The sequence below is a fragment of the Paralichthys olivaceus genome, chromosome 7, assembly GCF_024713975.1.
Source record: "Paralichthys olivaceus isolate ysfri-2021 chromosome 7, ASM2471397v2, whole genome shotgun sequence".
NCBI classification, from domain to species: Eukaryota; Metazoa; Chordata; class Actinopteri; order Pleuronectiformes; family Paralichthyidae; genus Paralichthys; species Paralichthys olivaceus.
In genome coordinates, this window is record NC_091099.1 from 18,621,284 (window position 1) to 18,635,787 (window position 14,504).

At 40.5% G+C, this 14,504-nt stretch overlaps 1 protein-coding gene across 2 annotated transcripts in view; it reads right to left on the minus strand.

The window, feature by feature from the left end:
• The window catches only part of tubgcp6 (tubulin gamma complex component 6), a 29,748-nt gene that overhangs the window by 4,752 nt on the left and 10,492 nt on the right, over positions 1–14,504 (minus strand). For both annotated transcript variants that reach the window (XM_020078969.2, XM_020078968.2), the window contains exons 11-22: positions 12,103–12,252; positions 10,932–11,013; positions 10,311–10,399; positions 10,011–10,126; positions 8,844–8,982; positions 8,660–8,752; positions 6,709–8,545; positions 5,939–6,100; positions 4,014–4,182; positions 2,866–3,007; positions 925–1,119; positions 184–316 (exon numbers count right to left, since the gene is read on the minus strand). In XM_020078969.2, the coding sequence (XP_019934528.2) occupies positions 184–316; positions 925–1,119; positions 2,866–3,007; positions 4,014–4,182; positions 5,939–6,100; positions 6,709–8,545; positions 8,660–8,752; positions 8,844–8,982; positions 10,011–10,126; positions 10,311–10,399; positions 10,932–11,013; positions 12,103–12,252 (3,307 nt within the window). The remainder of the gene's footprint in view (positions 1–183; positions 317–924; positions 1,120–2,865; positions 3,008–4,013; positions 4,183–5,938; positions 6,101–6,708; positions 8,546–8,659; positions 8,753–8,843; positions 8,983–10,010; positions 10,127–10,310; positions 10,400–10,931; positions 11,014–12,102; positions 12,253–14,504) is intronic.

The following is a 14,504-nucleotide window of genomic DNA, read 5'->3' on the forward strand; positions in this document are numbered from 1 at the left end:
GCTGTACGACAATCCCACTGCTATGAGATGTGCCTTGTATAAATAAAACATAAAGGAATCTCAACATTCCCCTCTATGAATATTTCATAAATGGTTGAAGCGCGACAGGAGGAATCTAAACTCTTCATCCTCAGAGGTCCAGAGTCTGAGCTGAGCCTGGATCTACTGCTCCCATCCCCTCACCTGTTCTCTTCAGGTGGAACCAGACATCGCGGAGGCTCCACACCATGTGTTTGAGCTGCAGCAGGAACGAGAACAGGCGGTTGTACTTGTTCATGCAGCTGTCTGTGATGATGATGTTCAACGGCCAGTCCACCTGGGAGACGACAGGAAGGGAAAGAGAGAGACGACGACGCCAAAGCAAGAGAGAGAAAAATTAAGTGAAGGTGTGAGAGCAATTGAGTGTGAAAGAAGGCATAGAGAAACAAGGGTGTTTGGGGGGGGAGATGAGGTGATGGGTGGTGTGAAAGCAGAGAAGTTGATATAGGAGGTGAGAGGATTGTGAAGGTAAGACGGAGTGGTGAGATGGGGGTAAAAGCGAAGAGGAAAGGAGGGAAAAGGACATATGGGGAGAGAAAGAAAGGAACAAAACATATGAAGCAAGATATAAATGGAAGAAAGAGTGAAGAAGAGAAGAAGGAGATGCAGTGGGTAAAGAACAGTGAGAGAGTGGAGGGTGACCAACATAGGTGGGAACAAGGACAATATGTGCAGCATTAGCCACTTTGTCATCCAAGGAACCCAACTACAATTAATCGGCGAGGTTAAACCATTTAAGAGCATGATACGCTAATTGTCCGTACCCGTAGCAGTTAGCCAAAAGGAGACTGGTTGTCACATTCAATCTGCTGCTCATGCTGAAACAAGCACACACACGCAAGCATGCGCACACTCTTACTCACTGTAAAACACACACAACCTCACCTTGTAGCGTAGCTCCAGGCAGTTGAGGGAGTCAGGGGCGTGCGGGTGAAAGGTCTCCGGGAAGAAGCGAAGGGCGAAGGTGAAGTTGGCGGCCAAGGGGGTGTCCCCGTGCAAGCTGTACTGCAGGGCCTTACTGAGGATGGAGTTCAGGACCAAGGGGGTCAGCAGCTCACCGGGAGTCTGCCCATTGCCCAGCTGTGGTGGGGGTGGGGGAGATGTCAGTTAGATAAACACATTGAGTCAAGCAAGGAAAACTACCTATACCTGCACACCCGTCGTTTCCAATGTGCCAGCAGTGCATTAAAGTTGGCAGGTTTTCATGCAAACAAACACCACAGGTTGCTGATTGCGATGATTAATTCCCTTTTTTCCGACTAACAGTGTACTGATCGGTGAAATCAGCTGCTGAAGTCGTTGGCTGGGAGAAAAAGCCTTCTGTTCCCTGGGCCTCCAGAGACAGATGTACATGAATGTTTCTGCAGAATGGCACCAAGGTGGAGAAAAAAACTGCACTTGTTATTTCATGCCAGGAAGCTTGGCCTTGACAAGTCGTCTAGAAATCTGGCAGCGACGCACCGTGTGCCGCAAAACAGAAAAACAGAAAACAGAAAACAGACAAACGAAAAGCTTCAAAGAGACGATGCAGACCCTGCACATTGTGTTTACCCCGGTCAGGCACTGGTAGCTTTTTACATTGTAACAGAATGTGTGCCATTTCAATACATTGTTTTCTTCAATATGATCTGAACAAACTGTAGATTGTGTCTTTTATCTTATTAGCATTACTGCATTATAGGTTGTTTTCACACTTCTTTGTTTTGTCCACACACATGAAAAAATAACAAATACAATAACTATTAACAAGTTTCGGCATCACTAAGGCTTAAATGTGCAATATTTGAGTTTTCAGCCACTTGGGGCAGCACAACAAGCTGTAAACACTATTGCACTATGCTTAATGTCTTATATATACATCGGGAAGATACTGGTCAACATAAACATTAATTTGAGTTTATTCATTTACATCCACCCAACAAGAGTATGTCCAGCATTCACTCTCCTTTTTGCTCTGTTTTGGTTTCCAGCAACAACATCTTTTTAGAACATAGCACAAGATGGTGAATATCCCTCGTATGTTTGATGGTGTTTAAGTTGCCAAAGTGTTGGCAGGTGTTTCTTTCTTGTCTTTGTTCAAGAGATTTGGGTTTTTCATTTTGAGAAAAACTATTTCTTCATTTCAAGTTCAGGTATTGTAATCCTATTCCTCAAAACCCTTCCCTTGCTCTCAGATTGCCCCTGCTCATGTGCAAATTTGTTTAGCTCCTGCTCAAAGCTGTTTGTCTGCACTGTGACATTTCGCTGGTTTTGAGAGCTTTTCCCCAGAAAACAGCTGCAGCGGGAAAAAAACACTAACACCAGGAGAGAAACTGAACTAAAACAGTAAAGTTGCAGGTGGCAAAACGAAAACCCTGCGACGAAATGCAATTAGCTGAAATGTTACTTCGTGCTGAGAACTGCAGAGTCAGGGGAGTTAACTGTGGTTTTCGTAAGTGACACTTTTCCGTCATTATTAGTCATCCTTAATATAAACATACCTTTTAAAGCAGCTCCAAGAATGGTCTTTTTTTAAAAAGTAATTCCAGTATAATCAAAATACTCATGGGCTCTAGGATCCAGGAAATGACTCTGGTTGTGTGACTTGCTTTTGAGAACTGTTTGTTTTTGTTGTGTGTATGTCCGCAGATGTGTTTCACAGGCTCAAAGTGCAAAACACTAAACAGATACTGTGCTGATCACGTAAAAAGACAAAATGTGTATTCAAAAGGAAACAAGTACATTTGACATGTATTGTCCTCTCTTGTAATGCAATAAACTGAAGAGAAATACCACTTGTCATCCTATTCTGAATATACAACAATGACACATCTGAGGACGCATCACCTTTTCAAAGAGCCGATCACTGAGGGACTGGGCAAACTCGCCGTCCTCCATCAGCAGGAAATGGCGCAGTGCTTCAAAGTGTCTTTCCACTCCCAACTCCACAAAGAAGTAGTCCACCACTGCCTTGTTCACCAAAGACACACTGGAGATGGAAGGTGGAGGAGAGAACACCAAAGATATGGAGAATGATTAGAAAGGAAAATGATGCTGACTTGCACATTTGATACAGGTCGTCGGAAAGATAGACATCAGCTTTGTAGGAAGCTCAGGGAATATAATGGTGTGTGTTTTTTTACTTTTAAGATGACCTCCTCTGTCAAATTACTTTAAATTATTCCTGAGCAATTTACATTTCTTTAAGAGTGGGATTTAGGGAATGTTCTCTTTCACTGAACAGTCAGCAGGGAAGAGATAAAAAATAGAGTTGGAAATCGAATGCAAGATTCCCCCGTGTCATCTAAGCATAGGATAAAAATGTCTTAATAAAAATTTTGAGTTATGAATTCCAATGCTAAATATACTGCACGCTCTTTGTGTGCAGAACAGGATGAGAAAGGCTTTTTTTTTTTTTAAACACACAAAGGCTAAACTGCACAGTTTGCAGAAACATTATGGGGAAGGACTGACAAGCTTGTCTGGAGTTCTGATGGAATTTCAAACAGAAAAAGGATTGTACAGTGATGGGATGTAATAAGAATTTAAATTATTCCTGCAGTAAAGAATGTGCACTAAGCTATAGTGTTAGTTAGGTTCTGTGTAAAATCTATAAAACAAAGGTCGGTGGGGGGGTGGGGCATATCCATCAAGCCTGCAGTGGAGGTAGCCACAGAGCCAAACCGATGTATGTGGAAAAAGGAGAGCATGTATTGCCCGACAGATGCTGACGCTGTTGTGTTACACGCCATGCCTGATTCCAGAATGTCGGCATGCTATCTAAAAAATAAATAATTCACACACTGGGGAGGTAGGATGCTGGCTCTGTCTTATACAGAGTAAGTAGGTAAAGCTGGCGTAATGGAGGGTCTTCTGAACAGGAATAAAGCAGGTTCTTGTTGTAAAAGGAAAAAAACTTTAAAATGATTATTCTTTAATGTCTCTGACACATTACAGAGCATCTCCTCCTGCAGCTTTCTTTCAGTCAGACTCACTGTGTGATGAGTGGCGTGGTGACAGAGTGTTTTATCAGAACCGGCAGGGACACCATCTCGCTGAGTTGGACTGCAGTGGTGTCTGTAGCTCCACGGAGTGTGGGTTCCACAGGAAGGCCCCAGGGGCCCCGAGTTACCTGCTTCAGCAGCTGACACTCGGGTGATGAAGCTGTGTGAGGGTGAGATGAAAGATATGTTGCTGAATAAATACGACCCTCACAACTGCAGAAAACTGTGATGGTTTAAGTACAGAAAAAACTAACAGTATGTATTGTTAAATAAAAACAATTTTTCATTTTTAATTAAGAAACCATGATAACCATTTAAAATTAATAATATTTTTGCCAGAAGCGATGGTGAAAATCAGATGTTTGCAACATTTATTAGTTGACTATACTAAACTTTAACCTTATCCATCTTTGGTTAGCCATTTTCTAATGTGACAATTTTTGCATTTTTACATCTGTCAGTATTTAGTCTTTTATGTGTGAGAATGAATTGTGTTACCGTCCACTTGCCTTCGATTCTCCCTTTGGAGATGAATAAGGTATTTTGAATTGAATTGAATACTGCAACTATTAATTGATGATTAATTTGATTTTGTGATCTTCTGTGACATTACACACAATATTTAAAGCTTTTGACTGTGGGTCAGACTTTAGGATACCAGCATTACAAAATATATTTTATCTGTAGATTTGTGAACTATTTAAAAACTAGAAAAATGATCAACCAATTCATTTTAAATTAACTTAAATGTCAGTTACAACCATACATGTAAGGCCTTAAAATGACCTGAGATTTGAATCAAGACAGTATAAAAAATGTGCAATGGATAATATTTAATACAAGCTGATTTAATTTAATAGCATTAGCATATACACAAGTTATTACAGTTATTTTGACAAACCTCTTTTATATTTATAGCAATGCTCCCTAAATAATTAGAGCTCTGACTTTGATCAGTGGTGTGGAAGACGTATTTTGCTAAGTTGATTCTGATTGATTTCACAGAGACCTCGGAAGCCAGCATGAATAATAGCAGCATGACTGAACTACGAATGCAGAGTGAAAAAGACAGAAGATCACTGCAACCAACCATGATGCATTCAAACATAAGCCAGAGTTAATACCTGTATGAAATATTGCTGCTTTTAATGCGTCCCCTGTGCCTGTTGATGAAGTCAGTGTTTACCAGCCTCTGGAAAGGCACCAGGCCTGAACATGTAAATGAGCTGCACCACTGTGGAGATGAATCCTTTTTATTTCTCTACAATGTGATCTTATGTTTTGCTGTTTTTCAGAAGATAATTTCTAATTGACTTACAGTATTTCAGCCTGATCACATAGATGTTTTTCAAAGAATTCTTTAATAGGATCAGGGCTCATCTTTATTTTTTAAAACCTGACATTAGCGACAGCTATTTTCATTGCCACAAGAATGTGTTCTGTGAAACTGAAATAAAGCTTTAAATAAGCGTTTATGCAAATGCCATTCTAGTTTTAGTTTGGGATGCTGTTGACCATTGAACATAGATGCTCTTCTGTTCTCTGTTCAATGGCTCCACTCTGTTAATAATTTATAGCTACATTGCCAAATGACACCAAATCTATTTACAGATAAGATGCAAATATATCCCACATTTTTCTCAGTCTGGCTGACACTCAGCAACAAATGGTTGTCTGTTTTTTCAGTTTGACTAAGGCACACCACACAGTCATTTCTGACATCAGACTTCTGAGGTCTATGATTAAGAAATCTAATATTTACAGTGTTATTATGTTACGTTAGTATGAAAGGAAATAATACGTTCATTCCTTTCAAGCTACACTAAAATCATGGCTGTAAAGTACAAGTTCCCCTACTCCCCTGTATATACTGTAAGGAACTATTCATCTCGAGCCACACATATTATTCAACTCACCCATTAGGTTATAGCAGTCTTCATAGAGGTCCACCTGGTACTGAGCAGACAGAGCTAAGAGGTATTCCTGCTCAGACTGTTCTCTTGGGGACAAACCAAAGCCTGCTGCCCAGGACCCCATGCCCTCCACCAGCTGCTCACCGTGACTCTCCAGCCTAAGACCTAAAGAGAGAGAGCGACAGAGACACACAGGGTCACAGCAGAAAAGTTACAATATCTTTCCCAAGTCTTAAATTCTTTTGGTTTTTCATAACTTTTAAAGCAGAGTCAGTTGAAACAAATTTCAGTGGTGCAACAACATGCTGATTATATGCAAATATCTAGAGCTGGAACAATTAGCTGATAGATCAATTAGACCATGAATGGAAAATTAATTGGTTACTATTTTGGTAGTTAATGAAGTCATGAGGCACAATCATTAACAATAATCTGATATACGTTTCTATAAACATGATGATTTTACATAATTATAAACTAAATATCTGCAAGTTTTTGAATTAAAACTTTTATAACGCCTATTGACGTTTTCTATTTTAATGATTTATTGATTAATCAGGTAATAATCACCAGATTTACAGACAAAGAAAATAAGTGTTAGTTTAAGCTGCTTAAACTTAGATACACAGATAAACATATAAATTTGCATTAAGAGGTAACATCATTATATGATCATGGTTTTACTAAGCATAACTTCAGTTAACCTTAAGAGTGCAAAATGTGCTGGGTATCACTTTTTATTTGTCACTTTCTTTATTTTCATTATACAATACCTTCACTTCCTTCATTGTCCTCTGTTTTCTGCTGATTGCTCTTCACCACACATCCAACACTAAGTGAAGAATCTGACGAGTGGCCATAAACACTGCCTGGTAGTGCAGAGGGTTGCGGCTGAGTCCCCAGCACCGTACAACCTACACCCAGCGACGAATCAGAGGAGTGGCCGTAAGCGCTGCCCGGCAGTGGCGATGGTACAGCTCCAGCTTTGGACACAACACATCCAACACCTAGATTGGAGTCTGAGGAATGACCGTAAGCGCTGCCCGGCAGTGGAGGACATTTTGGTTCATCTCCAGAAACTACACATCCAACACCTAACGTTGAGTCTGAGGAGTGACCATAAGAGCTGCCGGGTAAGGGGGACATGGTAGGTTTAGCTCCTGACACCTGACAGCCTGGCTGAAGCGTGCAGTCCGTGATGTGCCCGTGCTTACTCAAACGAGGTATTGCTTCAGATACATTGGACACAAACTCGCCCACTTTTATGTTTGCATCAGAAGAGTGACCGTGGATATTGGCAGTAGGGAGTAGTGCAACAACTTCAGAAACATTCTCCCCAACTTTGATATGAGCGTCTGAGCTGTGACCATGAACATTAGGGGTGGGCAGAGGGGAACCTACATTAGAAACAAACTCCCCAATTTTGATGTGGGAATCTGAGGCATGACCATGGACGTTGGGAGTAGGAAAAAGAGCTTCAAATTCTGAGACATTATCCCCGACTTTAATGTGAGCATCAGAAGAGTGACCATGGACGCTGGGGGAAGGTAGAGGAGCATCGACATCTGAAACATGTCCTCGAATCTTGATGTGGGAATCTGAGGCATGGCCGTGGATGTTGGGAGACGAATGAGGCGCAGTGACCTCAGATACAAACTGTCCAACCTTTATGTTAGCGTCAGAGGAGTGTCCATGAATGCTGGGTGATGGTTGGGGGGGAACAACATCTGTAGGCAGCTCTCTGGAGACGTGAGTGTGAACATTTGGCAAAGAAATGTTTTCATCGGCTTTGTTTTGAACATCTGAGATGTGGCCCTGAGTGTTTTTCTCAAGTGATTTCCCCCCACCACAGTCAGAAACACTTGTCACAACTTTGTGGTCACCATCTTCTTGCCCTGTTGAGGTGAAGGAGGCAGTAATAATTACATTATCTTCTTTTGTAGGCTCAATAGTTTTAAGTTCATCTTTTTCATCTGCTTTGCTTTCTAAAATCTCCATTTCAGTGTCCTGTTCTGGGGTTAGTGCAACTTCATCTTGCTTGTCATCTGTGGCTGTACCAGTCCCATCTATTTGCTCTGCTGTGGCTTGAGAGGGATATCCATAAACACAGGCTTTAGATGTATTTTGAAGCTCCTCTGGGGTATACTGGCCTAGAGGAAAGCTAGATTTGGAAGCTTGACCGAAGGGGCTGGCTTTGGGGACATTCTCCTGGACTTGAGACATATTCTCTCCTATGGGGATGTGAGAAAAAGATGGGTGGTTTTGAAACAAGTCAGGCTGGACTGCAGGTCCCCAGCGAGGCCGGGGCTGAACTGAGGCTTGGCCAGCGATACCCTCGAGTGGACTAAAGGGGGCACTGAAGTCATAGTCAACTAGTTGTGCTGTTGGGCACACTTCAGGTAGGTCAGAGCCGATCTCCTGTAGGGCCATGTCCACTTGCTGACTTTCAGGATTTGGTGATTTGGGGAGGAAATCCTCGATATCGATCGCTTCAGAGATGAGGGCATGGTCTGCTGTGAGGCGGGTGATGGGTGATGAAGATGGTTCAGGTGGGGGTGATGGTACAGCGTCAGATTCTTGGGTCCCACCACTCTCCTGCTCTGACAGGCTCTGAGAGAAAGATACGCATTAAGATAATATATTAACATGAGGATGAGAATAGGAAATACTTGAGAAAAGAGGAAAAATAGGAGTTAATGTTCAAGAGACAATGTGTTGTTATACCAGTTGTTGTTCAGTCTGTTCTGTTGAGGAAACAGGAAGCAAAACGTCTGCAGGAGGTCTCTCCTGTCCTAGAGGATATTTTGCTACTAATGCCTGGAAGTCACAAGAGCTTTGGTTAAAACCACCTCACTTACTCTTTAGTCATTTTCCTGTTTGTGTTCTCTTACGATAATTTATCACAAACCTCAATGTGCTCTCTGTCGTGAATAAAGAACTGAGCTCGTGCTTCATCAAGTCTCATTCGCTGCACCCTCCACAAGGCTCGTCTCTCTCTGCAGGCGGCTTCCTCTGAAAGACGACTGTACTGAGCAATCAGCTCCTTCCTGTGATTCGGCAGACACACAAGAAAGACACAAACACACAAAGTACAACTTTATACTTTCGAAGCAACTCACTGTGTATACATGTCTCGGAAATGGGACAAATGGCTATTGAGCATCAAATGAGCAGTTCTTCATAAATGGGATTGTCCCCCTTGTTCTCCCTGTTAGGTCATTCAGCCATGAGGTAGCTTTGCTCTTGTTGGGGTCATATTAGTACTTAGATAAAGACAGCAAAAAATGTATATCCATTCATCAACGTTAAATTTTTCTTCCTGAACACAAATGATCATATTACATTTTTGCCACAAGTATGATTGTTCACAATATCCTATGAATTGCATGTATTATTTGAAGACTGAATCATTAACTTTTAAGACTGAGAGAACATAAAGTAACTGTTTACTTTCATTTTATTTACCATTTATTTATTTACCATCTTTCCATTGCATTGTTTTCTGTCGTATACGGATCAGAAAGTGAGGGAGGGAGATGTACCTGCTGTGTTTTTGTTTACCCCCTTTTCTGGGTTGGTATGTCCTGTCTTCAATAAAACAAGATTGAAAAATACAAATTGGAGTAAATCATGTGTTCCCTACTTGTGCTGATTTATTTCACTGTGTGAATATGTGCTCTCAGGGTCTGTGATGGCTCAGAATTCTGCTTTGAGCAACTCCTTATATATAATTAACCAGCAAAAGCCTGTCAAAAATTAAATCTACCTATTTCCTTGACAAAAGCTTTGTATTACACCAAACACTGGATTTTGAGTCTTTACTTGTGGAGTTGTGGTAACTGGCTGTACAAAAAGCTGAAAAAAAGATAACAGGTTTTTGTTCTGCAGCGTCACAGTTATCCCGACAGTGTGGAAATTTCAAACAGGTCCAGCCAATGAAATATCCCACAAAGATAGAAACTGTGTCTCATCGAGTTTGCACATAGTTAATAGACTCTAGATCAAATAAAATCTTAATAGAGATTAATCAATCATCCATAATGCATTAACATCTCTAGTCGAGGTTGTAAAAGACCTGGCTCTCTGTTCCAGTTGCTCTTCCAGGGCTTGTATTCTCTTCTCTCTGTCCCTCAGCTCTCTGGCAAAGCTGAAATCATCCTCCTCTTGCTTCGTCTTGGCTGTACTCCGCCACTGGTGCCAAACACAAACAAACAAATAAAAACTCCTTCTGAAAACAAGGCCACAAGTGCTGTAGCTGCATTTTATCAATCCAAATTTTTTGTTCACATTGTTTACTTCTCCAGATATTTCACTCTTATAGCAACAGGCTAGTAAACACATGCACAGCACAAACTTTTAAGACACACTTTCCTACCTCTTGCTCCTGCTCCAGATGCTGTTTAAGCTCTTCAAAACGCTCCCTCTTCTTGGCCTCTACAGCCAGACGTTGTGACACCTGACGTCCTACATGAGGAAAGAAAATGACAGTGGGCACCCACCTTACTAAACCTTGTATTAAACTTTTGAAGGAGTTTCCTCACCCATTTCCCCTCAAAGGATCAAAGACTGCAAAATTTGAGTCATGGATCAAGGATAATTAAACAAAAAAAAAAGAAGCTAGCAGGATTTATAGAGGCTCTCAGACAACAATTAAAAAGAATGTTGAATGTATGAACATTTCTCAGTTGCTAAACATCTTCTGATGAAGTGAGGAGATTGCGAAATTGTGCAAGCACTGATTCGATTCTGTAGAACTGGAAGCCGCTCAAAGCTTTCCTCACTTCAGTTGCTCCGGTGCATCTCTTCTGATTTCCTGAGAGGAATGAATGAAGTTGAAGAAAGCCTGTGGTCAAAAGTCAACAAGCAAATGTGATTTATGCTACATTTGTGAAAGGTATCCTCAGTGGGGTGGGAGTACATCAAAAGTGTGTGTGTGTGTGTGTGTGTGTGTGTGTGTGTGTGTGTGTGTGTGTGTGTGTGTGTGTGTAACACTAACCACGGATGCTTTCCAGAGTTTTGGCTGTTGACGCTCTGACCTGATTGATCAACTCTTGGCGTGCCTGCTCTGTACGCAGGGCCTAATAATTGACAGACAAGAAATCATCATTAACAAAGATACATCCACCTGCCCTGCGGCTCACCTCTTCTACTCCACCTCTGCCAGTGTGCACGGCGAGCAGCACTCACTCTACGGGCTATACAAACCAGACTCTTACATTAAATCATGCAGTGTGCAAGCCCCAGACTTCAGCTGAATCATTTTAATGACTTGCTGCTGAAATCCTTGGTGCTTGAGGGGTAATGTCACAATCATGAATCATGTTATGTAAAAAAAGGAACTCCTTTCTCTCTCTCTATCGTCAATAATACCTGTGTAAGACTTGTCTTACTGCAGGTTTGCCTTTCCTCCCTGAAGTCCCTTGATTTTCAGAAATCTAATAAAGTCAGCTAGCAGACACATAATAGTATCTATATTAGGTAATACACCATGTTGGTTGCCATCTCTACAAACATTAACTGCATATGAAACCAATTATTGTATCTGTACGGATGCTATTTGTTGACATTAACTCTGCATTTAAAACCATCCAACCCAACAGACTGGCCACCAAACTAAACAACCTTGGCCTCAACACCCACCTGTGCAACTTTGTTCTGGACTTGCTTACTGGCACATGGATAAGCATCTCTCATCCCCCACAATACTGAACACTGAAGCACCACAGAGCTGTGTGCCGAGCCCCCCTCCTGTTTTCCCTCTTCACATACTTCAAACCACTGATGATTCTAACATCATATAATTAAGTTTGCTGATGACACCATCATGATAGGCAGAATCACCTGATATATTGAGTTCAAAGCAATGGCCTTTTGAACACCAAAATGTAATCAATCTATCTTTGAGTCAAAGTGAATGCTTGTAAAATTTGTGATCATATCTCATTAAAGAAAAAAATAAACATACTTTGTGAGGCCACCGTGACTTTGGCCTTTGGCTACCAAAACAAGCGAGTTAATCCCTGACTCCAAGTGAATGTTTTATGTGTTTGTCTTGTGATTATCCAAAATCTTTTCAAACAACAACAATATTAACATAAGCTCAACATGCAGAGGTAGAAAAATAGTAAAATACATGACAGCTTGCATGGAAGAATGTGTCTCAGTACCTGCTCTTCCCTGCTGACGGCGCTATGCTTGGCAATCCTCTCCATGCGTCCGCGGTACACAGCACAGTCCCTCTCGATATCCTCCACCTCCTGAAGGGAGAAGGTGACAGCAATGCGAGGCACCGGCAGCTCCGACCAGCAGATGTAGTGCTGTGGACACAAAGTAAAAAACGTTGGTATAAAGTATGAAAGAGCCTCAGTGATTTACAGAGATGTAGTATGTGAACACTTTTTTAGTGTTAAATGTTCATAAAATATGATGAAATTACAAAGAAGAGACAAACGTGTTTCAGCTAATAACAAGAAAACAATTATAATCCTATAGTTGCGAGTTAAATAATCTATTAAATATTCATAGTAGTGGTGGAAAAAGTAAGGGAGTCCTTCAATTCAATAAGTGGTCAGAGTTCTTTAAACCTCAAAATTTTGCTCCTGGTTGCTTCACATCTGTTCAGGAGGAATTTTAAATCATTCTTCCCACCGAACCGTTTAATTTAATTTTTATGCCTGTTGTGAATGACTCCACAGCATCTCTCCTGGCTTATGGTCTGGACCACAAGCTTGAACTCATTCTGTAGGTTTGAGTCAATGTTTAGGTGTTTCTTGTTAAGCAGGTCCCGCCCTTTAGACTGACTGTCTAAACATCAAATACTCTAGGTCTGAACATCTACTCTTGGATTTAGCCTTGAGTTTCATGTAGGGACTGTTGTTGTCAGTGGGAGGAAAAAAAACAAGCCTTGAAAAAAGGCAAAATCAATCAGAGCCATTCACCAACACTGGACATAGTCAATAAGGCGAATTGGAAAATTAAAGAAACTACTGGCGTACTGAAGTAAACATCTTTGACTATCTGTGCCTTTACTTTTGCTCATCTAAAAATGTCGATCGGTCTGGTAGAAAAGGTGAAAGGTCTTAAACACATGTAAATAACAGTGAATAAAAGCTGAAATTCTGAAATCTGTTCTCAAATTCATCTTTTGATTTCAAACCAAAATGTCTCCAGTGTACAGGAACTGGACCTGATAATCGAACAGTCTGAGAGGACTGTATCTATGGACATTTCAGATGTTGAGGGCAAAGCAGGCTTGCAGGGCCAGGACAGGATTTATATACACACTACCAACTGCTTGACGACACAGGTCCTTGGTTTGAGAGTAAACAAGAGGGAAAAATAAGTTGAAGTTTCTGCAAATTTATAAAGAAAACACTGAAAAGTATTTATGGTAGCATTGGGCATTTAACTATTTCAGGTTTGGATTTTGGCCGGGGCGTCTCCAATTTGACGTAATGTTGACGTGACTCTTAATCAGAATCTGCTCTGTAACATGCAAACATGCCATCATTTAGCAATGCTATAATGGCAACTGAACCATTGGTAACCATTTTTGGCAAGTAAAATGAATGGTTAATAACATGTTAGCTGTTAAGCTTACAGGATCTTATCAATGTTTGCATAAAATACATAAAACTAAAATGGAAATCTGACAATCCTGCAGCCCAGATCACAGAAAAGAGTAATTACAGTCGACTAGATGGGAAGATAAACAAAGTAAAAGCTTTTTATATATGAGGAAACCTCTTCGCTGATTGTATGACAAAAAATAATATTAACAAAACACACTTTCACCCTGTGTATCATTTATTTATGTTTTATTGTGTATTAAAAAAAGTGAAATAACCTTGAATTAAATATTGTGTTATTGCTATTAAAACTATTTAAAATGATTTTGACCTGTATTAGATTAGTTAAGTGCTCTGTACTTATGCGTTGTTGTTTTGCATGTGGAATAAATATTCAACTTTAGCTGAACAGTTATGTATAAAATATCAGTAGTCTCAGCAAATGGTATTATTATCCAATAGAAAGCACATTAGTGGCCATCTCCTCAATTCACATATTTCATTCCATAATTTCACATGTAGCTATCCTGCTGTGTCTCTCAGAATGACGAACCCCAGTAATCATGGAAATTAGCATAAAGAGAAAGTTGTAGTTATAGAATGGCTTTTTTAATTACTTAGGAGCACAGGCCCTGCGGCTCCGGTCAGGTAGGTCAAGTCATAAAAAACATCATGTGCAGGTGAATCAGCAGGTGATTCACAGTGAAATAAGAAAATTAAACAGGATTAAATTACATAAAAACTTCAACGCTTCACTGAAGCTTTTCATTTGTTAAGTTTACTGCCACTGTGTGAGGGTCCATCTCTATACGATTATAACTAATACACTCATAATTCTTTTTTTAACTATACTACATCTAACTACTCTTTTTGAATGAAAGGGTGACTGACAGTGATACTCAATATATGGCAGTATAATCATACAGGCAATTCTGATCAATGCTACTCATTGAAAGATAATAATCTAGATATGAAACAATAAGTTCATTAAACAATTAGTA